Source organism: Tursiops truncatus, chromosome 5, assembly GCF_011762595.2.
Source record: "Tursiops truncatus isolate mTurTru1 chromosome 5, mTurTru1.mat.Y, whole genome shotgun sequence".
Lineage (NCBI taxonomy): Eukaryota > Metazoa > Chordata > Mammalia > Artiodactyla > Delphinidae > Tursiops > Tursiops truncatus.
The window spans coordinates 135,038,215-135,062,871 of NC_047038.1; the positions used below are offsets into that span (position 1 = coordinate 135,038,215).

Genomic DNA, 24,657 nt, shown 5'->3' on the forward strand with positions numbered 1-24,657 from the left:
AAAATGGAAAATGTCAGCATGGTTAGTCTGGAATCAATGCAGTCACTGCTTAGAGACAGTTCTGCTAACTTAGGTTCAAATAAAGGAGGTGAGTGTTGTTTAATGGTCTGTAGTGTTTCTGAATAGCCATGGCTTTTGCAAACACTAAGATAAGAGTCTCATTGGATTCTATGACTTATTACCAGCATTTGAAATCCTTTTTATAGTCTATGGAAAATATGCAGTATTCTTATTTTCTTGGGTAGCTACCCACAGCATAAAATGTATAGAGGCAGTTTGCTAAAATACTTTGTTAGGAAGCAAAATTTACAAAAATAAAATATGAAAAACCATGTACAAAGGCAAACTTTCCCTATATTTAACCCACTTATTTTATAGTTTCTATTTTAAATGCTAACTATCAATAAGTATTTCAGATATCCAACGACAAAATAAGTAAAAATACCAGCAGTAATAGGGGGTTATTAAATAAATATATAATGTAATTATAGAACTCTGCATTCTCGTATAGATATTCAGTTCAACAACTTGGAAAGTGATGTAGATATACACCTACGAATAAGATATTCAGTTCAACATTTTGGAAAGTGAGGTAGATATACACCTACTAATATAATAGGATATTCAATACATATCACTGAGTTACAGAAAGTATGTTGAACAACAGCCTATATAGTCTGGTTTTATTTGTATAAGATATATATTTATATCATTTATAAAATTCTGATATACTAACAAGAAACTATTGCCAGTGGTTGTCTTTGGGAAGTGAGACAATAATGGTAAGAGAAAGGGGTGATTGTACTCTTCAGTTTATATCCTTGGGAAAATTTGGACTTTTTTTTTTTAAGTGACTATTCTTTAATAAAAATAATCTGGAAGAGGGATAAATTGGGAATCTGGGATTAACAGATACACAGTACTACATATAAAATAGATGAACATCAAGGGCCTACTGTATAGCACAGGGAACTATATTCAATATCTTGTAATAACCTATAATGGCAAAGAATCTGAAAAATCAAATATATGTATATGTGTGTGTGTATAACTGAATCACCTTTCTGTACTCCTGGAACATTGTAAGTCAACTATACTTCAATAAAAAAAAATAATCTGAAGCTATTTACAGATGATTCAAATGCATGAAAATCTGGTTTTGGGGCAATAGATGAAAATACACTGATTGTAATTAGCTGGTTTTCTTTAGACCTTTTGAAACGAGGTAGGACCAAGCCAGTGGCTCTCAGTCAGGGATGATTTTGCAGCCAAAGGGACATTTGGCAAAGTCTGGAGATACCTTTTAGTATCACCACTTGGGGGTGTGCTACTGGCATCTAATAGGTAGAGTCCAGTGATGCTGCTAAGTATCCCACAATGCACAGGACAGCTCACCCCGCAAAAGTTTTATCGTCCTAAAGTGTCAGTAGTGCCCAGGTTGAGAAACTCAGAATTAGGCATTGGTGAAGCACCAGTGGGAAAGCATCCCGTGTCGGCGGCCTGTGAACACGTGCGCTCGTTTGCAGGGCAGGCAGTTCATTACGTCTGTGGCTTGTTTATCTTCTAGTGGAGATTTTCTAATTGATTTCACGAGATCTTAGAAGTAGATGGACATTACCAAGCAGGCGGACCCGTGCAGCTGTTGTATCTCTTGAAAGGCTGTGATTGCTGTTGGTTTGGCAGGTAACACGGGGAAGAGGCTGCCGTTTGTCCTGTGCTCTGATGCCAGGGACGATTTTCAAGTTAGTTATAAGGAATCGTTTCTTAGCTACAAGGATCATTAAACAATGGATTGGGTTACTAAGAGAATCTCTGGAGGTTTTGAAAAATTGGATAGAAAATTTAAGGATATTCTGCCAAAATGAAGGGGATCAGCCACAAAATATTTTCAGGCTGCTTGAACTAGTTCCATCAATCTATGAATAACATAAACAGATGTTTCAAAGAAGTTACCATTTAAAGGAACATTTTAGACTTCAAATTTGAGATTTTGCCATGTGTGTACTCTGATATACACAGAAAACCTTGAAAAATTCAATTGTCTTTACCTCAACAAAGCTGAAAAAAAAAAAACCAAAACCAAAACAAAACAAAAAGAAAAACACACCAATGTCCTGACAAAATCCAGGTACTCAATATCCCTTTGTGATCTTGTCTTAGTCCAGTTTCTCCCATCTGACTGCAGAACTTAACACAGCATTGACCCATGAACAGATCTGTTTGTGGTCCCCAGCTGTGCCGTGCACACTGCTGCCTCCTTCCAATGAGAAGGGAGAGGGGCCTTGATGCCACTCGGCAGTGTTCTCTCTCCCATGCACTCTTCCATCTCCTAGACGATTCTTTCCTTCCTTCTCTCCTCGAGCCTCCAGCACCTCCTGAGGCCACCCGAGGAGCCTCACAAATCCCCGCATGGACCCCCCCCCCCCCCCGCCCCGTGAGCTCCACCTCTTCCATGCCCCCTTCACGTTGTCTAAATCCAGTCCCGCCCCTGAGCTCAGCCTCCATCCCTCTCTCCTGCTCAGGACGGATCCAGCGGTTCTCCCTTCTCTCTCAGCATCGTCCATCTTCACCTCTTTCCTGAAACATGCTCTTGGGTCTCCCTTCTTAAAAACAAGCCAGAAGAAAACACACTTCTTTCCCCATGCCAAGTACATCCTCATTTCTCATCTCCCATTTTTAGAAAAACTTGTCAGAAATTCTATATTGGTATCTCTGATTCAAGTTTTGGGTGTAGCTTTACTTCTAAAGATTTGGAGATCTATTGAACACAAGAGTAAACTTCTTTTATGAATTTGGGTTATTGTGTTTGTAACAGGGAAGAACAAACCTGACTCCATATTGGAGCTGCTTCTTTTACTTTAACCTTTATGTTCTATTGCTTTTGCTACAAGTTAATCACTAAAGGGATGTTGCCTACAGCTTAAAGCGTCCACAGTGGCCCATCTCTGGGAACCCTGCCTCCCATGCCTGAGTGTTAAGCTAAAATACTTGTGTTTAGCTCCCAGGAAACGTCCTGACCAGGCGCACCTCTGAATGGCTGCAGGAAGGAAGACATTAACACATCTCCTCTCCAGAGTCTGGTTGGACCAGGAAAGACTTACAACAACTTGTCACCATTTTCCCTTTACCTCCTCACCTCTCCCTCTTTGCTCTGTAAGATAAACTAGCATCCAAACCCTGGGCAAGATGTTTCTTTGGGACATGAGTCCACTATCTTCTCTGTCTGCTGGCTTTCTGAATAAAGTCACTGTTCCTTGTCCCAACACCCTGTCTCTCCATTTATTGGCCTGTCGTGCAGCCAGCAGTATGAACTTAGACTTGGTAACACACTGATGCCTTAGGGGCTTTGAAGGCACTCATGTCCTATAACTTTCACCACAGACTCCTGTGCTTCTGGAGTCCTGTCAAATTTTTATGGTTTTTCCTCCACAATTCTTTATCAGCTGTCACTTCAACTATCATTAATCTGTCTGCTCTATAGAGTCAGTGCTCTGATTATCATTTCTAATTTTTTACTTAAATCTGCTATGGCTAAAAATGCAGATACTCAGACGTTATGTGTAGACCTGTTTGTGAAATGAGCAAACGAGCTATGAACGAGGGCCTGATAAAGGACAAGATTTCCTTCTTCCTCTTTTTTAAATGCCTGGGTTTTCAAGAATCAAAGTTTTGGAGATTCTAGGATGAGTGGTCTTTAGTTGGGTGAGATGTTATTGTAAACATTGCTTAGGGTTTAGTATTCTGCCATAGTAAACATCCAGTGAGCATATATTGAAGGAGTGCACATGCTTCCCAACACACAGAATAGCTGGAAGTTCTAAATTTTGTATTTCTACATTTCCAGCATAGGCCTCAAACTATGACACAACTCTTTTCACAACTGTCCAACCATCCCATTTGATTCCTTCTCAATTCATAGATGACACTAGTAGTGCAGCCAAGAAATAAAGACCATGAATCAGGGGCTGTTGTACATCTTCTTAACAGGCTTTCCATCCAGCAGTGCCTTTCCACTCCTCCTCTCCCAGCTGTGATTCCAGTCTGGATTAGCTCATGTCTGGCTGGTACACTTTTAATGGCTTCCTTTGGATTACACTTTAGCCTTAGAGCCAAAGCCTCCACAGCTGGCCACAATCTACTTTCCTAAACCTAAGAGTCCAGTGCATTGACCTTTGCACTCTGATCAGTAGTTTTTCCTTTCATGTTTTAAGCATTTACTATATTTGAGGCACTAGCGTGAAACACTTTACATACCTTATTTTATTTCATCCTCGTAACAATGCCACTGAGTAGTTATTAATATTATCATGATCTTACAGCTTAGAAGGTAAGGCATAGAGGAATAACTTGCTTGGGGAATCACAGAACTAGGAAGTGGCAGAACTGGGATTCAGACTCAGGTCTGTCCGACTTCAGAACATGTGTTTTTACCCACTGCCCTCTACTGGTCCCCCACCGCCTCCGCTGACCTGCTTATAAGACCCCTGAAAAACCATTCATATTTGTGCTTCCCTTTCTTGGCTTGTGACAGTTTTGCTGCATATCTTATTATCAGCTAAGTCTTACCCTTCAAGACCAAGGTCAATTACACCTTCAAACTGACTCCCTCTCTGACTGTTTCTATTCTGGGTGCGCTGTCACCCTTTTAAATCTTTCAGTGCAGGGATGAGATGCTGGCTGCTTCATAAAGGTATTTTATGTTGTGTTGCCCTGGGTGTCCCAAGATGTTTCCCAATGAGGCCAAAGACAAGAATGGTGCATCTAAGTAGACATGGTCCCATTGCTACTTGGCAGACGTGTTAGAGATGGAAGCTCTACAAATTCAGACTCAGGGTTCAGAGGAGCAATGAACCACTTCTCCCTCCTTCATATGTAGAGAGTAAATTAAAAAAGTAAAAGGGAAAAATACGGTTTTCTCATTATTTTTCCTTTTTGGAAAAGTTTCCAGAAACAAACAACTGGATTGATGAAGCCTCATGGAGAATTTTATATTTAATGTCCAAGGTATGGGCAAGAGGGTCCAAACAGAGCAGAGAGGAACATAGGCACCATGTATTCTGAGCGGCAGATCTGACAGTGCTGATAGTAGAGTTATGTTCTATTCTTGGGTGTGCCTCTCAACTGATGGGTGAATTTGGGCAAGGGACTTCACCTTGCTGGATTTCAGCTCTCTTCACCTGTCAAAGGTGGAGACAGTACCAGTGGTTGTAATATTATTTGACTCTAGGAGGAAGATGAAGTGATAATAAAACTGTGTGAAAGTTCATTTTTCAAGGGGATGTAGAAGGGAGAGAAGATAAATGAAGAAAAATTGAGAAGGCACCTAGAATAAAATTGAGCAGGAGAGAATGAGTAAATCTACGTAGCGTTGGAGGAGCCAGAGAATCTGTATGTTGCCCACCTGTTGTCCATCTCCCCTTTGCCTCTCAATGCCTTCAGTTCCGGCTGAGGAGATGTCTGGCTTCAACAATAAGGTTACTCTTGTTTCCCACTTTTCCTGCTGCCTTGGCAATTAAGCACGGCTCTGGGACCAAATCCTGACCAGTGAGATCTAAGAAGCAGAAGTCTTCTAAAGGAATTCCTGGGAAAGCTAACCGGGAAAGATGGAGCTACATGCCACCCTTCCCTTTCATCCTGCTTTGAACATGGACTTGATGTCTGGAGCAGCAGTGGCCGTCTTTCCATGAATTAGGAGATAAGCCTGGAACATAATAACCAGCACAAAGGACGGTGGACTGGGAAATACAGGAAAAGATGAGGACCCTAATGGCATGGCTGGACAGCTGATCTGTTGTCAGCAAACACTTTCTGCCGGACTGTTTATGTGAGAAAAATAAATTCTTATTTGTTTAACCCACTGATGACTGGTTTTTCTCTTTGTTGCGTGTAGAGTGCATTTCTCACTGATAGAGAGGGGATGGATGAAAACAGCAATGCAGGCTCCCTACCTGGAGGGGAACATCAGAGCTCCGAGGGTGAAGGAACCCTGGAAATGATTGCCAACCAGGGAAGGGGAAGTGCGGGTTAGGGTTAAGGCTACAGAGATGACCTTGAAAGTTACGATAGATAAATGCAAGTCTCTGAAGATTGTCTGAGGACAACTAGAAGAATAAGGGACAGGTTAAAACAGGAAGTCCCGTGAGTCACAATTTTAAAGAAAAAGAAATGAAGATGTGAGGAGATGCTTTACCAAGAGATCAGACCCCAAACATAGCAGGTAGCTTTCCTCTGGTGTATTTCTTTTTTTTTTTTTTTTTTTTTTTTTTTGCGGTACACGGGCCTCTCACTGTTGCGGCCTCTCCCATCGTGGACCACAGGCTCCGGACGCGCAGGCTCAGCAGCCATGGCTCACAGGCCCAGCCGCTCCGCGGCATGTGGGATCTTCCCGGACCGGGGCACGAACCCGCGTCCCCTGCATCGGCAGGCGGACTCTCAACCACTGCGCCACCAGGGAAGCCCCCCTCTGGTGTATTTCTATGACGACTTCTGTAACAGTCTTGTGTTTACATCAGACAAATCCAAATTGAGGAATATTCTATAAGACAACTGGCCCATGTTCTTCAAAACTCACGTCATTGTCTCCAGATTAAAGGAAGCTACAGAGCTGAGGATGTGATCCTGGCTGGAGCCTGGATTAGGAAAAAAATATTTTTTTCTATAAAGGACATAATTAGGAAAATTGATGAAATATGAATATGGATGTTATATTAGATAGTCTTATTTTATTAATGTTAAATGTCTTGAATTTAGTCATCGTATGGGAGCTAAGAGAATGTAGTTTTTAGGAGATCCAGGCTGAAATGCTTATGTGGGAAGAGTCATGATATCTGCAATTTACTCTCAAATCATTCAGCAAGAAAACATATGCATGTGTGTGAGTTTGGTGAGAGAGAAAAAGTAAATGTGGGAAAATATTAATGGGTGAATCCAGAGGAAAGGTATATCGGTATTCATTGTACTACTTTTGTAGGTTTGAAATTTTTCAAAGTACAATAAAAAAGCTTGGTACATATTTTAATCTTTTAAACTTATTGTAGCTGAAATGGTTTGTAAAGTTTCCAGGTTTTAGATTTTATTTTTTGGCTGAGACACGTGGCTTTCAGGATCTTAGTTCCCCAACCAGGGACTGAACCTGGGCCATGGCAGTGAAAGCGCTGAGTCCTAACCACTGGACTTCCAGAGAATTCCCTAGAATTTTTATTATTTGAAGAATATTTAGCTTACTCCCATCTGCCTGGTATTTGGACACATACCCACACGGTTTTTAAGTAAATATGAAATTACCTGGACACCGAGTGTGTGATGCATGTGTGCTTTAAGCTTTCTCAGAATCATGGGTGTGAGACACAAAGAATTTTAAATGCCAGAAATGTTATTTATAAGGTATGTCATTCCATATCATCTGTGTGTTTATGACTTGGAGTCTAATTTTGGAGTGTTATTTTTTTCCATCTTTGAAAATATTTTTCCAAGTGATATTTTTTTCCATCTTTAACCCAAAGGACAATTTCAAAGGCCTTTACAGGCTATGAGGGTTGGACAAAGTTTTATTGGGCGTGACACAAATGTCTCACGATGCATAGTGGGGATATTACCTTTTGGGGAGGATATACGATAAGCAGGCTTCTAAATGCCATTATGGGGCAGCTCAGAGCAGGGACTGTTAGCCAACCGTCCATCTGCAGATTAAGATTAAGTGGCCACTGCTCCCATTGTAGAACTCCCACGTGGCTGTTATTTTGTGAATGACATATACCATGGGCTTAATTTGAATGCTTTTCCCTACAGCTACGTATTATTCAGCAAAGTCAAACAGGCTCATTTAAATCTGAAAGTAGTGTTCTCCTGATTCTGCCTTTTCTTGGAGTTACCACAACTGCAGACCATAGCAGTTCCCAAGGCTTGGTGCCTACACCTGCACCCCCATGTCCAGCACAGGCTGAGTGTGCCTGCTGCTGGGCAGGGAGGGTGTCTTGGAAGTTCCCAGTGTGCCCTTGTGGACTCTCAGTAGGTCCTGTCACTTTTCAGTTCCCTCTTCCAGAACATGGGGATTAGTAAAACTCCCTCCCAGGGTTTTTGGTGTGATTAGACAAAACTAATGGAGGTGAAAGAGCCCCTTGCTGCCTTTCACAGAAGTCATATGTATTAAATGTGAATTCCCCTTCTTTTTAAGTCCACTGGTCTTCTTTATTTTATATTGGAGTGTAGTTGATTAACAATGTTGTGTTAGTTTCAGGTGTACAGCAGAGTGATGCAGTTACACATATGCATGGATCTATTCTTTTCCAGATTCTTTTCCCATTTAGGTTGTTACAGAGTATTCACCAGAGTTCCCTGTGCTATACAGAAGGTCTCTGTTGGTTATCCATTTATCCACTGGTCTTGATTTCCAGGTAATTTCTATTGTAAGTAACAACTGTGTTAAATTATATTTAACAGAATCTATACTGTACAACCCATGAAATTGTAAACAGCATGGGCCAAATATTGGCAGAGAAGCTGAGTCATGTGTGGTCCGCTTGAATACTGACACTCTCTCTGAGATCAAGTAAAGGTTGCTTATGCTTTTCTTTTCTTATAAAAGTCTATCAGGAACTAGTAAATACTCCACTTAATCTTTTGTAGAGCTCTCCCTTTCTCAAATCATTCATGATCAAGTTCTAATGAACATAGGCCACCTAAGGGTACTTTGTTTGTGTTGCCAACTGCCTGAAATTTTATTTCTGTTTATGCTGCCATCTGAAATTAAGAGTGAAGCCTGTGGAGGTGGGGTTGGGGGAAGGGGCGTCCCTCGGTGTGGGAGCTCTTCTCACCCTGCCCTGGACGGTGCCCCTGGAGCATCCAGGTCATCCCTCAGGAGGCTGAGGCAAAGCGGTGGCATCCTTTCCTGTTCCCAGTGAGCCCCTCGGAACCCAGTGTGGTGCTGTGTGGCTGGCAGGGTCTTGGTGCTCCGGCAGGGTGTCAGGCCTGAGACTCTGAGGTGAGAGCCAAGTTCAGGACATTGGTCCACCAGAGACCTCCTGGCACCATGTAATATCAATCGGTGAGAGTTCTCCCAGAGATCTCTCTCAATGCTAAGACCCCGCTCCACTCAACAACCAACAAGCTCCAGTGCTGGACACCCCATGCCAAACAACTAGCAAGACTGGAATATAACACCATCCATTAGCAGAGAGGCTACCTAAAATCATAATAAGTTCACAGATACCTCAAAACACACCACTGGACATGGTCCTGCCGACCAGAAAGACAAGATTCAGCCTCAACCACCAGAACACAGGCACTAGTCCCCTCCACCAGGAAGCCTACACAACCCACTGAACCAACCTTAGCCACTGGGGGCAGACACCAAAAACAACGAGAACTATGAACCTGCAGCCTGCAAAAAGGAGACCCCAAGCACAGTAAGTTAAGCAAAATGAGAAGACAGAGAAACACACAGCAGATGAAGGAGCAATGTAAAGACCCACCAGACCAAACAAATGAAGAGGAAATAGGCAGTCTACCGGAAAAAGAATTCAGACTAAGAATAGTAAAGATGATCCAAAATCTTGGAAGCAGAATGGAGAAAATACAAGACACATTTAACAAGGACGTAGAAGAACTAAAGAGCAAACAAACAATGACGAACAACAAAATAAATGAAATTAAAAATTCTCTAGAAGGAATCAATAGCAGAATAACTGAGGCAGAAGAATGGATAAGTGACCTGGAAGATAAAATAGTGGAAATAACTACCACAGAGCAGAATAAAGAAAAAAAGAATGAAGAGAATTGAGAACAGTCTCAGAGACCTCTGGGACAACATTAAATGCACCAACATTCAAATTATAGGGGTCCAAGAAAAAAAAAAGAAAGGGACTGAGAAAATATTTGATGACATTATAGTTGAAGACTTCCCTAATATGGGGAAGGAAATAGTTAATCAAGTTCAGGAAGTGCAGAGAGTCCCATACAGGATAAATCCAAAGAGAAACACACGAAGACATATATTAATCAAACTATCGAAAATTAAATACAAAGAAAACACATTAAAAGCAGCAAGGGAAAAAAACAAATAACATACAGCCGAATCCCCAAAAGGTTAACAGCTGATCTTTCAGCAGAAACTCTGCAAGCCAGAGGGAGGGGGAGGACATATTTAAAGTGATGAAAGGGAAAAGCCTACAACTAAGATTACTCTATGCTGCCAGGATCTCATTCAGATTTGATGGAGAAATTAAAACATTTACAGACAAGCAAAAGCTATGAGAATTCAGCACCACCAAACCAGCTTTACAACAAATGCTAAAGGAACTTCTCTAGGCAGGAAACAAAAGGGAAGGAAAAGACCTACAATAACAAACCCCCAAAATTAAGAAAATGGTAATAGGAATGTACATATTGATAATTACCTTAAATATAAATGGATTAAATGCTCCAACCAAAAGACACAGACTGGCAAAATGGATACAAACACAAGACCCATATATATACTGTCTACAAGAGACCCACTTCAGACCTAGGGACACATACAGACTGCAAGTGAGGGGATGGAAAAAGATATTCCATGCAAATGGAAATCAAAAGAAAGCTGGAGTAGCAATTCTCATATCAGACAAATTAGACTTTAAAATAAAGAATATTACAAGAGACGAAGAAGGACACTACATAATGATCAAGGGATCAATCCAAGAAGAAGATATAACAATTATAAATATTTAGGCACCCAACATAGGAGCACCTCAGTACATAAGGCAAATGCTAACAGCCATAAAAGGGGAAATCGACAGTAACACAATCATAGTAGGGGACTTTAACACCCTACTTTCACCAATGGACAGATCAACAAAAATGAAAATAAATAAGGAAGCACAAGCTTTAAATGATATATCAAACAAGATGGACCTAATTGATATTTATAGGACATTCCATCCAAAAACAACAGAATACACTTTCTTCTCAAGTGCTCATGGAACATTCTCCAGGATAGATCATATCTTGGTCACAAATCAAGCCTTGGTAAATTTAAGAAAATTAAAATCATGTCAAGTGTCTTTTCCGACTACACCACTATGAGACTATATATTAATTACAGGAGAAAAACTGTAAAAAATACAAACACATGGGCTTCTCTGGTGGCGCAGTGGTTGAGAGTCCGCCTGCCGATGCAGGGGACGCGGGTTCGTGCCCCGGTCCGGGAAGATCCCACATGCCGCGGAGCGGCTGGGCCCGTGAGCCATGGCCGCTGAGCCTGCGCGTCCAGAGCCTGTGCTCCGCAACGGGAGAGGCCACAGCAGGGAGAGGCCACAGCAGTGAGAGGCCCACGTACCGCAAAAAAAAAAAGAGCAGCAGCCAACTTGTGTTGGCCGCAGCCGCTTCCTCTTTAGAGATGGAGAGCAACCTCCACGCTCCTTGAGGGCTTGCTTTCAGTTTCTTACATCCTAGACTATTTTGGGTAAGTTGCCAGAGTTACTTCCTAAAGAAAGAAACTCTTTCTATCATGCTGTGCAAAACCTCCCTTCCAACTGCTTATGCCCTAAGTCTGAAGTCATTCTTGAGTGTGGCTCACAAAGGCTTCCTGGTCTTTCCAGGGAGCTCCTCCAACTGCACCTCCCAGCCTGTCCTCAGCCCTACTCTTAATGACTCCACCCAACTCCTAGTTTTCCCAGGTCTGGCCCCGCCCACCCTCCACCTGTGCCTGCCCTGCCTCCACCTCTTCCCCCGGAAGCAGTAAGTGGCAGGTCTGAATTGAGTTCAACTTGCTTGGTCAGTTTGCTCATCTGTCCCGTAAAATGAGAGATAATATTCATAACTCTGCGCCATGATTTTGGTGTTAGTATGGCGAGTGGAAAGAACTCAGATAAACGTGAATTCACGTCCTGCATTAAGCACTTAGGAGCCTGTGATCTTGGCTTTGAGACTGAGTCCCTCCTCTGTTGAGGGGAGGAACCATCGCCCTTCATGGTTCATGGGAGGATTTAATTAGACAACACTTTCAAGTGTTATCATTTAATCAGAACGTCAATACGGTAACTGGCTCACAACTGTAGCAATAAGATAGCATAAATAATTCATGTTAATCATCAGACTATGGCAACTTTGGCCTAGCACATTTCTTGTATCTAATCACATTATCAGTCATATTAAAAATTTGCAACAATTTCCCCAGGATGAATTTAAAAGTAGTTTAGCTTCCTGGGAGCTCTTTGGAGACGTGTGTTTGTGATGGTGCAGCTTCTAGGTAGGATGGGAGCATCATGACAGACTACTCTTTGTTCCTCTTATTTATCACAAACTCTGTTGTTTAAGACATTCCATCAGAAAGGATTTGTGGAAGAAAGTTAATAAACAATTTTTCACAATTTGAATGACATTTCTATATTTTGGTGTTTTCGTCTATAGTATTGTAATTAATGTAGGTTAGATCAACAGGAGAAGAAAGCACTAGGTAAAATGCAGGGAAAAGAGATTGAAAACAAAAATCACACAAAAGGTAGGTGTAAGTGAAATAAGAGGAACCAGTCTGGGCAACAGAACGGAAAGTGGGAGGAAATAGCTCAGAAGGAGCATAGGATTTTGAGTCAGAATCCGAATAGGGTGGGCACTTTTTTGGGTGATTAAAAAAAAAAACTACCAAACAAAGATACCCCTCTGATAAAGTGAATAACCATACTTACTACCATTATGAAAGTTTTGCAAATTCTGATTTTTTCCTTAGAAATTTCTTAAAAGTGGGAGTAAACATGTTCTTCATTAGTGTCCACGTAACACGGTTGGAAATACAGCTAGATGTTTCATATTATGTATCTTGCGTATTCTCAAAGAGTTCATATTTTACTAATGTATGTCGTTGTAATTATTGTGTCAAACATCTGTGGCTTTGCGTTTATAATTCCTACTTGTCAAATGCTCCATGCTTTTAGGATGTATCCAAATATACTTCCTTCTTGGTTATTCCTTTGTTTTTTTTAACCCCTCCCCACTCATAGGAGGCAGGTGGACTGTACTTGATTGCTCAGGGAGTGTAGAGCTCAGAAGAACCTTTGTAGAAGAGTCAGCTGCCAAAAATAGCCAATGGCAAAAGCCAGATGCTTGAGAGAGAATAGTTTTGAAACTTGGTATGCTTTTTTGAATTTGAGCATCTTGGCTTGACTATCAACACCAAATACTGAAGGACACAGAGCATTGAGCCTTTCCACAGCCTGTAGGGAAGGTCAAGCTTGCTTCCCTGAACTTGGTGATGGCTGTGTGTGACAACCTCCTGTCCCCTTGGAATTTAGAGCTCCTTAGGGGAAGGAGGAGGTGGGGATCATTAGAGAGTGGGGCTGTCAAGCAGAGGTGGTTAGAGTCTTAGATTCTAACGCGCAGCCCAAGGAAAGGGCGTGACTCTGGCAGAAGCCACGTGCTCTGCATGGCACCGGGGCCCGATGGCTGTGGGTCTGAGTCACCCCATGTCTCCCTTGCTTCCCGACACAGGAGGAAGGACCCTTGAGGTTTCCTAGGCTCTCCTGAGAAGGCTGGCTAGGAGCAGACAGTCCATGTGAAGCGGCCTCTTGCTTGGGTGGGAAACATGGGTTATCTGGCCGGGTAGCCGGAGAAGGCGGAAGTGCTTGGGTAGGTGCCGATGCCCACGCCCAGAGGAACGAGCTACATCTCACGAGAAGCTGGCAAAGTTACGTAGATAATTCATCTCTCTACCTGCCCCCTCACGTGGATGTTTCCAAAGCTGCCCTCGAACCTAAAAGCTTTTGGGCAGAATTGGAAAAGGGTGGAGCAGGTAGACAATTCTTAAGTGATTAAGACTGTATTTTTTTAAAAAGTGCCTGATTTTTAAACCAAGCGATTTCGAATTAGCAAGTTTATCGTCCTGCTATTTTATGCAGGAGTCACGAGCTCTGAGTTGAGTCACAGCAACATAAAACTTCATTTTCTGCACATCTGTTGAATTAAGTGAACAAGGAGCCCCTTAAATGGAGGTGGCCCTCAAGCCATGGCGGCAGACGTAAGCAAACCAAAACCTAAGCCCATAAAGCCCTCAAGGTCATGAAACCAAAGAGCTGGGACAACCGATCAGAAACAGCTGACTAACCTCTAAGCAGTAGCCAAGCGACAGTCTCCTCACTTGGCCTCTGCAACTTTCTCTGTATGTCTCCCACTTCCCTTTCCAGTTTGGTGCTGTTCAGTTCAAATCCATTTTGCTCACATAAACTATTAAAATTTTTAATTTGCCTCAGTTGATCTCTTAACATGAGATTTGTGGCCTAAAAGTATGGAAATTTGATATTATATACGATATCTGGTTTGGGTATACTTAATACTAATGATGGAACAAAACTGTTGGAGTGTGTGTGTGTAATAGTTTATAACATTCCCCACCACCCTCAAACTTCATGACAGAGAATGCTGGCATTGCCTTTTGACCTTCCTCTGTGAACTCCTCCTCTACCATAGGTGTTCTGAGGGGAAAAAAGGCAAAGAATGTTTTCTCCTGAAAAATGAGTCAGAATAGAAAGGAAACTTTGTGCCCAAGAACAGCAGAGGAGTGTAGCGGGAGTGGAGGCTGAGTGATGGGGAAATGAGAGGAAGATGGGGGTCCAGGTGGCCTTGGATTGGACAGAAATTGGGGTATAAAGAGGCAAAGGCTCCTGAGCATGGTAGACAGATGGACAAGAAGGGAGACCGTGGGATTTGATAAGACTCCTTTTAGGAGATCATGTGTAAGGGGCTTTCTTTAGCTCCTTTCAGAGGAGTTAAGGAGGAGTTGTTCTAGATGAGTGTCTTTACCTGCGAGCCCACTCCAGGCCCGTACCACATATAACGGCTTTGAAGGGTTACACTAACATCATCGCCAACACATACACCTTGTCTTGTTCCTTCCCCTGTCTACATCACGGCCAGCTGGGTGGTTTCATCTCTGAGGGTTCGCTTTCTGTCTGCAAACACGAGTTTTATTCCATACCACGTGGCATCATTCTTTCTTTGCTCTGTAACATGCGCCTTGTTAAATTCCATTCTTGATCAGTCCTACATTCATCCTCCATTTGTCTATTCAGGCATTCATGATGACTATTCCACAGGCAAACTGTTGAGGGGATACAGTAATAGTAACATGCTTGGCCTTGACCTATCTGTTCTCATTTTAATTTAATAATTCTAGCTCGTGTTTATGCATGTCTATCTAGTAAGATATACATTATATCTGTCTTAGATTCTGAACTAAGGAACTTCGGAGGTAATGACTGAAACGGATCATGAGATTATATGGACGCTACATAAACTAGCTTAGAAACTTTGAAAAAAGATGCCTAAGAGCCAGAAGCACTACAAAAGGCTTTGTACAGGTTTTTTTTTTTTTTTTTTTTTTCTGATTATACTGAATTTGATGAACAAATGAGTTGCCACATTATTTCAGGTCAACACTGGGGACAAATGCTCAGTTGCTGAGAAAAGTTGCTGAACTTCAACAAACAAAAACTATCCCTTTTTCCAGGGAGCACAAATTGTTGTGCTGTGAGCTCAGAAGATCAGGGGTAGGGACTGCAACCAGAAGGGCAGAAATAAAAATCTATATTTAATGTAGCCAAACCAGCCACCTCTCCTGATCTTAACACAAAGAGGGGGGTTAAGTGGAGGTCAGGAGAAGCTAACAGACAGCCTGACTGCTGACGTCTTCTCGTCTAAGTTTGAAATGTGTGAGAACGCAGAAACATTTCATGAGGCAGTTTTGCAATTTCCAACAAATCGGCCACAGCTAAGAAAGTCAAAATGGCAAATCTTCTAGACCATTAAAAATCAGTCAAACATTTCCAGCCTGCTCTGGGAAAAACCTACTAAAATATCAAAAGGCTGGGGTGAGCAGCAGAGGATGAGAGAAAAGGTTGAAAAAGAAAGAGGAGGATCAGAGGCTTTGTGAGTGAACTCGATGGTGGCGTGATTGGTGTTCTCAGCGCCCGACACACCTCAAAACTTAATCAGTAATTTCACTAATTTATACTTGCAGTATGTGTCCTGCGCGAAGGCTTCCAAAAAAGCCTTTCTCAGCTTCTCTGATTTCTCCCAGTAGATCCAGGTACACACATTTATAAATTTTGTTCAGAATGTGTCAGTTCATGTCCATCTGCATATCTTGGTCTGTAACATTTTAATCTGAAATCCGTAAAGAAAGATGTATCTGTTGAAATGGCCGCAACTACAGAAATTTGCAGGGTCGTAACTTCCTTAACACTGCAAGGATCAGGTATTGGAACCATCTCACTAAATACTGCAAAATTAGCCAAAAATGTCCATGAATCCCGGTAACTAACTGCAAAATGCGGTGGGAGGATGGGGTATAATGTGCATATTGTGTGTTTAATAGACAACTGTCCTCTGTGGAAGTGCGAATTCGTGAGGAGGGCATCTTAGGGAGAAGAGGTGGGTAGAAATAAGAATTCTGTGCAAAATTTGGAGCCAAGAGATTCTTTCGTGTGGATTTTGTCAGGAGGGGTGGTGAGCCTAAGGAATGGAGAGGACGGTTCAGATAAAAAAGGGGAGAAGGAAGAGCTGGTTGATTAGATCTGGGAATCAATATCTGGGCCACTCGGGGGCCAGGAGGGGAGGTGCTGCTGGGATTCTGTGGGAATTTAAAGGAGGAGAAAGTGAGCACAGAGCAGGACCAAAACTTGAAGGAAGTGGGAGAGTGCCCGAGGAGACTTGCTTACCTTCCACTTTATCTCTCCATGCCTGGAGCCAAAATGCAAAGACAGTCTTACCCCACATGAAAAGTAGGACGTCGGACTGGCTTGGTAGCCGAGAGTTTACTACCAGCGTGGGGTTTACTTGCTACTGAAGAGTGAAATGTGAATACCTTTGGGGAGCATCAGGCAGCAGCGAAGATGCCTTGCACAGCTTGTGTCAGCGTCCCTTCAAGCCCCACGATATTGGAAAACGCGTGAGCCCATCTCAGGAGATGTTGTCTGTGCTGCGGTGAGGCAACGGAGGGAAGCCAGTGTAGGGGCCTCTATTCATAGGAGCAGAGTCTCACCTGCACCCCGTCTCTCTGGTACCAGCCTCAGCGTAGACGCAGAGACAGAAGACGCAATGATTTGGGGGGTGGAAGGGAGGAAGGAGTTATGGGAGGGGTTAAGCACATAGGTATTTGGTGCCCAAGCTATTGGAGGGTAAGACAGAGAAAATAAAGCACCTGTCTTGAAACGAGAAGCAGTGAGATTCTGATCGTCTACCAACTAGTCCCGGGATGTAGACAGTTTTCTCCTGGGCCCCTGCATGGCAATCTCAGTCTCATCCCAGCAGCACACGCCCAAGGCCTCTTACACTTTAGCGGGACACCCCAGGGGCCCCATTCATTCATCGGCGTGGCATGTGATGAAAACGCTCAACTTTAAAGACAAGATAGTTGTCTGGGGAGCAGCATGGGAGCGAGGGATGCAGAGAGTGGAAACATCCACGGGCTCTGAATTTACTCTGACAATTTGAAAAGCCCCTTTCCTTAAACTTGGACCTGAGTGCAAGCATGGACTTGGGAAGGTGTCAGCAGGACCCTTCTCTCCTCTGCCCAGTCTATCCTTGGTTAAGATAATGTTTGTCTGCCAGGCAGGGTGTGTGAAACATGATAACACAAGGTCAGTGTATTGCGAAATCTTAATTTTTGAGGCTAGGATTTTGGTGGGTAATAAATGTAATAATCCAGGGTTTAATAACCCCAGTCTAGGTTCTTTCTATTTAAAGGTGATGTTTTACCCTTCTGATTTTTCTTGCCTATCCTGTCCGTCCTGTCCTACATATGAAACTGGAGACCCACTTTTAAAAGTGAGTAAAGGATAATAAAGCTGAAAAGAAAAGGGAGCACAGGTATCTGGCCTCAATTTCTTCCTACATGAAAAGTGAGGGTGTTGTACGCTGTGAGCTTCACATTTCCTTTGAACTCAGAAACGTCTAATTTTATAAAACTTAAATTTAAAAAGTACTTGACAGACGTAAGAGGAAACTGTTTCATCAAGTCGCGATTCACTGAGGACTCAGACTGCTGGAGACGGAAAAAGAGACTTCATATAATGTTTCTTTAAATGAATTAGGTAAGAATCAAGAGAAAAGACTGTTAGGGGAAAATAGTGCAGTGAAATGGTTTTTCAGTGGATTCGAGCACGTAGTTGTGTGACCTTCAAGCAGACGCTCAACCCTCTACCAAAAAACAAAAAGGATGATTTAAAATCTCAACTGCCTTCTAAAAGGAGTGAACCTTACTATTAGAGAATGTATCAGATTATCTGCTGTCCCTTTTCGTAGTAAATCATGTGGGCACCTTGACTAAAGGTGGACCTGGATTTTGGGTTTAGAGACAGGGGCTAAGGAGAGAGGTCTGTGTTGTTCTTCACTATAGAATGAGAACTTGAGCTCCTGGGGCAATGTGGGTAGGGGGCAGGTTGAGGAGGAAGGATAGGGAGGGAGAGGGGGACAGAGGAGCTGGCAGAGTGACCAGAGGTGACCAGAGTCCAGGGCTCCGTGTGGCCTGGAACAGCCAGTGAAAAAGCCGAGGGTCCCCCTCCCCCAAAATAATCTTCACATTTTTGGGGGAGCACTGAATATTTTAAAAAGACATATTCATTATTATAGAAGGCGTAAGAAATAAGGTGGCTTTAGTTAATTCAGGTAATGTTGAAATAATTATAAAACAAATCTATTTAACAGAAAATCAAATCTCCAAATTATTATATAAACTACCACTATTTTACAGGAAAATGTCAATTCCTAACACAAATAACCAGAGATCCCACTTAATACTGTCCTCTTTTTCCGCTCAACATTTACCTTTGCCGTGATAGAGAATAAAAACTGAATTTGAAATACTCACAACTCACCCCTGTTTGTTTCCAAAGAAGGAAACGGCTTTTGGTTTCAGTGACGGAGCCTAGTTATTCCGACCAGGGTGATGGGTGGGGGTGCAGAGCTGAGAAGAGGAGAGAGTGTTGGACCACTGCGCGTGAGACAGGAAATAGGGCTGCTGCGACTGTGGACACAACGAGGGGGGAAGATATCCAGGGGGCGGGAGAAGTGAGCTAAGATGAGAATGAAGTCACTATGTACTGGTACTTCCTGTGGGTAAAGCTCTGTGCCATGGGCTGTAAGCAAAAGTGCTTTCCAAGCAAAATCCTGGAACCAGTACAGGTTGAGTCTAATTTTCTATTCATTCGCATTAGTTACACATCTATCCTCATTCATCAATCCCCGGTGCACGATGAGAAGTGTATGTAAAGCAGATGGTACCGGCCCATAGGAGGACATGCATGAATATGGAACATGGATTTCTCAAACTTCCCTGGGGTGAGGACAGCCTGCTCTAGTGGAAACTTTAAGTGTGGATTTACCAGTTCTGTGACCTTGGGCTCGTCAATATTTCTCTATTGCTTAATCTCCAAAATGGAAAAATATCTAACGTGCTTCATTAAAGGCCAGTGGGCTAGATGAGGGGATCTGTTCAGGTCCGTTTTAATTCTAAGATATGGTAGCTTTAGAAAGCATTAGCATTGAATCATGTTTTACTAGCGTAGGCCATTCAAGGACACAGACTTGGATTGAAAACTCTTTTGCAACACTTACTAAGGGGTGATGCCAGGCCTGTGACTTAGTATTTCTCATTTTCTGTTTCCTATTTTGTAAAGTGAGAATATCCCTTAAGGTTGTTACAGGGATAAAGTCAGATCATGTTTGTAAAGCATTTAGCACAGTTTGTGGTCCATGGAAAGCTCTCGATAAATGGGAGATACAATGACCACCACATCCATAACCACAGTCCTAGAACTTGACACTAAAGTGGTACAAATGTGTACAGTTTGTTTGTTGGGAGATTTTTTTTTTTTTTTTTTTGCGGTACGCGGGCGTCCCACTGCCGTGGCCTCTCCCGCCGCGGAGCACAGGCTCCGGACGCGCAGGCCCAGCGGCCATGGCCCAGGGGCACAGCCGCTCTGCGGCATGTGGTATCCCCCCGGACCGGGGCACGAACACGCGTCCTCCGCATCGGCAGGCAGACTTCCAACCGCTGCGCCACCAGGGAAGCCCCGTTGGGAGATTTTTGATTACTGCTTCAATCCCCTTACTAGTAACTGGTCTGTGCAGATTTTGTTCATTAATGTATGAATGCATAAAGAAGATGGGGTACACATCCACAACGGCTACTACTCAGCCGTGAAAAGAGAATGCAGTCCCGCCATGGATTACATTTACAGCATGGGTGGATGTGGAGGGCATCACACTAAGTGAAGTAAGGCAGATGGAGAAAGTCAAATACTGTATGATTTCGTCCATATGTGGAATTGAAAAAAACAAAACAAACAAATGAAGTAAAACAAAAACAAACTGATAGATACAGAGATTAGATGAGTGGTTGCCAGAGGGAAGGGGGTTGGGGGCGGGTGGGTGAAATGGGTGAAGGGCGTCAGCTGTATGGTGATGGATGGTAACTAGACGTGGGGTGGTGACCACTCTGTAGTGTATACAGACGTTGAATTATAATGTTGTACACCTAAAAATTATATAATAAAAAATACTTATTTTTTCAGACAAAAAATAAGCCTAACTAGAATACCCAACTCCAGGCATTTCAGTTTAATAGGTTTGTTCTAATGTGTGAAATTAAGCTTGCAAAACGATTTAGTTCACAAATGTAATAATTTGTTTATACAGATGATGGTGCTGCATTTGCACAGACTTGTTAATTTTCTGTTTGAAACGTAAAGATGTGATTCCAAATTCATAGTAAGAACAATATAAAATTGTTAGCAACCTTAAAAAATGTCAGGTGAACTGTTATATACTCTGTGGTCTGCATATTGGAAAGTTTTTTCTTCCATCTTTTGGAGGTGGGTAAATATGCCAGTATTCTCCTGTTTCATGTACTAAAGGTCTGGTTTTTGTGTACTGATGGTTAGTTCAGGAAAGGCTCTTCCTGTCTTCTTCCTCGTGGTTAGAGAAGACAGTTGCTATAAGATATGCCAGTACCGGGACCCAAGGCAAAGACCAGGTGGTCTTGTAAGTAGCCACTTGGAATCCAAAAGTGAGGACCTACCCAGATGGGTTGGGCCTTGGCAAAATACTAAAATAGATCAAGTTCATATCTGGGCCCTTCTATGTCCTATTTCCTTACTTATTACCTGCCTAAACAAAGTGTTAAGTAAAATGATTGTTTTTTGCTTGATGATACCATTTAATTAATGAGTAAAGCATGTGCTGATAAAGACTTAGGATACAATTCTTCCAGGGGATTGTTCTATAACTTTTAATTTTGCGCTAGTTTAGACCCACAAGAGGTGGCAGAAATAGTACAAGAGGTCCCATGTACCCTTCGCCCAGCTTTCCCTAATGGAACCATCTTTTCTAACCGGAGTACATTATCAAAACTCAGAAATTAACATTGGCACAATACAGCTAATTAGACAACAGATGGAGGAATTTTTTAAGAATAAGAAATTCTCAAAGCTGAAAGGAAATCTTTTCTGAATCTTAATGTCACCCCTCTCTGTGCACCCCTAGGCTTTTGCCCTTGTCTCACAGTTTGGTGACCCTAGATAACTTTCCCTCTCCTCCACTCTAACCCTTCAGAGCGGGGACCATGCTGTAGACACCGTTTAGTCTTATTGCTTAGTAAAGTAACTGGCATTCGATAAATATTTTTGGTTAAAAGGCTGACTGATAATTGCTTAGGTCTATAAAGGGCTTTCCGTTTTCAAAGCCCTGTGGTATACATGCCCTCTACTGAGAATGTTCACGGTCTGGGAGAGAGTGTAGACTACGAAAGCATTCAAATCGTGGCATTTATTAGCTTGAGTCTTGTGACAAGGTACTGAATGTCCTTGGTCTTTCCTTCCTCATGTGCTTAATTGTATCTACATAATAGAGTTGTTCTGAAGATCCAAGGAGGTCACTTAATGTAATAAAGAACCGGACACAAGGGCTCTGGGAGGTAGATAGGGTAAAAGACTTTATTGCCATTTTACAAACTAAGGCTCAGAGGGTAAGTCATTGTGGAAAAGTATAGAGCTAGTACAGGGCAGTGCTGTCAAGCCCCTTCAATCTTCCATGATAGCACACTGTCCTTTCAAGGCAACAGGAGAGTGGCTTAACAAACAAACCACTAACAACAACCATGGAGTTAGTTACGGAGATTTAAGACGTTGTCATTATGTGGTTGACTTCTTCTGCTATATGCCCAGGAAATCCTCTCACTGGTGGGGCTTGATGATGGGATAAACTAACTGGTGAGTCATGGGTGTGGGCTGCTGGGTTGGGGGCCCCTGTCAAATGCCCCTCCAGCCCACCCACCCTGTTGACAGCATGTAGCCAGGAGTCTTGCTTGCCCAATTCTGCTTCTGGAAGGCATGGAGGGAGGAGGTTGACAATGCATTATCAAAATTTTTTAAAGGTCCAAAGATAAAGTTAAAATGTTGGAGGGTTTGAAGATTATCATCTTCATCACTATTACCTATTTTCTGCTCATGAAGATAATTTTTTATTGACAAAAGAGAACATAGAACTTTTTTACTAAACATAGAACATTTTTACCAAATGACTGGTTAACACATTAGCCAAATTGCTTCTCTACCTGCCCTGAATACCTTTTCCATTCCCTTGAATCCCTCATCCTAGAATGCCTATTTGGAAGTATTCCTTTGGCTTATTCAATCTGCTCATTTTATTGAAATGGGAGAGGAGATAGAAAAATATGTTATGGATTTATGAGGGTGTTGGCTGCCAAAGTCAAAACACTTGGATTATATTAGAAACATTCAGTTTTTGGTGATGGTGTGCACTTTGACTTTTCATCCTCTAGTTAAAAAATGGGAATGTCAGCAATAAGATCAGAGACGGAGAAAGCTAGGACCTAGAATGTTTCCAAAGGATTTGGAGTCATTTCCTTGGTTACATGCAACCCCACATCTTCGACTGACAAGGTGAGGTGTACTAAGAGGTCAGGAAGACTGGAGATAAAGGAAAAAAATCACTTTGGTGCAGTGCATGCCATCAGCATTGAGAGAGTTAGGACTGAAATTTATTTTGAGGTATTCTTCAATAGAATGTTTTAGTGTAAATAAACTTCTGCAAACTTTTAAGAGACAGAGAAATGGAAGCATGCCTATGAATTCTAAATTTGTTACAGCTTAATAATTCCCAGCATCACAATATGAAAGGGACCCAGAACGTTTTCTTTCTTGATTTGCTTTGACTTTCCTCATCATGTATTACCTAAGAAACATTTTATTTCTATTTACCTAATAAACTTTCAAAAAGGTTTAATGAAGAACAAACTCTTTCCTTTGATTAAAAAGCAGATTTTCTGAAAATAAAACATGTATACGGAGAGGAAGCAAAAGCTGTCATGATAGCCAGAGTAAAATGTCCATTTGGGCTCCTCATGTGTCTGTGGTTTGCATCGCTTTCTGCTTTCCCTGGTTTTTCTTTCAAGGAATAGTGAGAAACCGTGCTAAAAATAAAAAAAGGAGTTTTCTGAATGCATCTTTCCCTAAGGAGGCGTACCTACGATACAAATCACAAAGGGCTAGGATAATGAAGCGTTATAAACACACAGGAGCCGGGAGCAAATGTACAGACCTCCCCAGGATGTGCCAATGGGCACATTCCTTGAACACAATGTCTTTAAGGACCACTCCTCTTGAAATATACCATGGCTTATAAAACAATTGTTAATATCAAACCAATCGGTTGTTACGAAGCATAGGTTTACATGGCATGTTAGTATTCTGGTTTTTCCTATAAATACCAGAAATGTATTCAGAGGAATCATTCTGAAGTGAGATAACAGTTTTATCAGAAAAGGCAGTTGCACCTTAAAAGCATTCATGTCAGTAATAAACATTCGTACTTTTGATTATTTCATAAAATCCTAAGGTAGACAAAATTAAATGCTGAGCATACTTACAGTATTTTCCAAAAATCAAGATGTAGAGGAAGACAGGACCGGATGTCATTTCCTTCCCTCAGAGAAACTGATTAATGAAAGTGAATACAATTTGATCCCGGCTTCTGAGTCGCATCGGCTCACGGTGGTTGTGTGCTATTTCTGTCTGCAATCTTAGCAGCTACAAAGCAGCAGCTCCCCCCTCCTCTCCCCTTGACTCTCTCTCTCTCTTTCCATTCCCTCTTTTTTCTTTCTTCCTCTCTCAGAATCTCTCCTCCCCACCCGCCTTCTCCAAAGTCTTAATATCCTTCTTTACACACACACACACACACACACACGCACGCACGCACACACACACGCACGCACACACATGCACAGACAAAGCTGAGCAGGGATGAAAAGTTTCAGACAGAGAACACACAGGCTCTTCTTGTTGACTCCAAGCATCATGCTTGCATGCCCTGTGACAGTCTACAAAGGAGGGTGTGTATGAACTCTGACAAACGTCTGAACTGATCAAAGTCATGCAGAGAGACAGACATCGAGCTTGGAGGTACATCAGAAGCCCAAAGTGTTCTTTCCCCTACGACGGGGGACTGGGAAATGGACAGAACTACACAGGGCAAAAATGCCTTTGTGGAATTAGCTATAAGGCAAGAATTAAAGAGTAACTTCCAGCAATCTTTTATGAGCCGTCTGAGTTTAGGCATTTGAAGGAGAGGATATTGTTCAAAGAACAATCTAAAGGGATGACGAAAAAATCTTAA

The 24,657-nt window shown here is 42.2% G+C and overlaps 1 protein-coding gene across 2 annotated transcripts in view; it reads right to left on the minus strand.

Moving 5' to 3' along the window:
• The window catches only part of RXFP1 (relaxin family peptide receptor 1), a 96,145-nt gene extending 71,934 nt beyond the window's left edge, over positions 1-24,211 (minus strand). The window contains exon 1 of one of the 2 annotated variants that reach the window (XM_073805615.1): positions 23,912-24,211. In XM_073805615.1, coding sequence (XP_073661716.1) covers positions 23,912-23,960 — 49 coding nt within the window. In that variant the 5' untranslated portion in view covers positions 23,961-24,211. The remainder of the gene's footprint in view (positions 1-23,911) is intronic. The other variant, XM_019926350.3, reaches the window with a different exon arrangement.
• Positions 24,212-24,657: the final 446 nt, after the last annotated feature.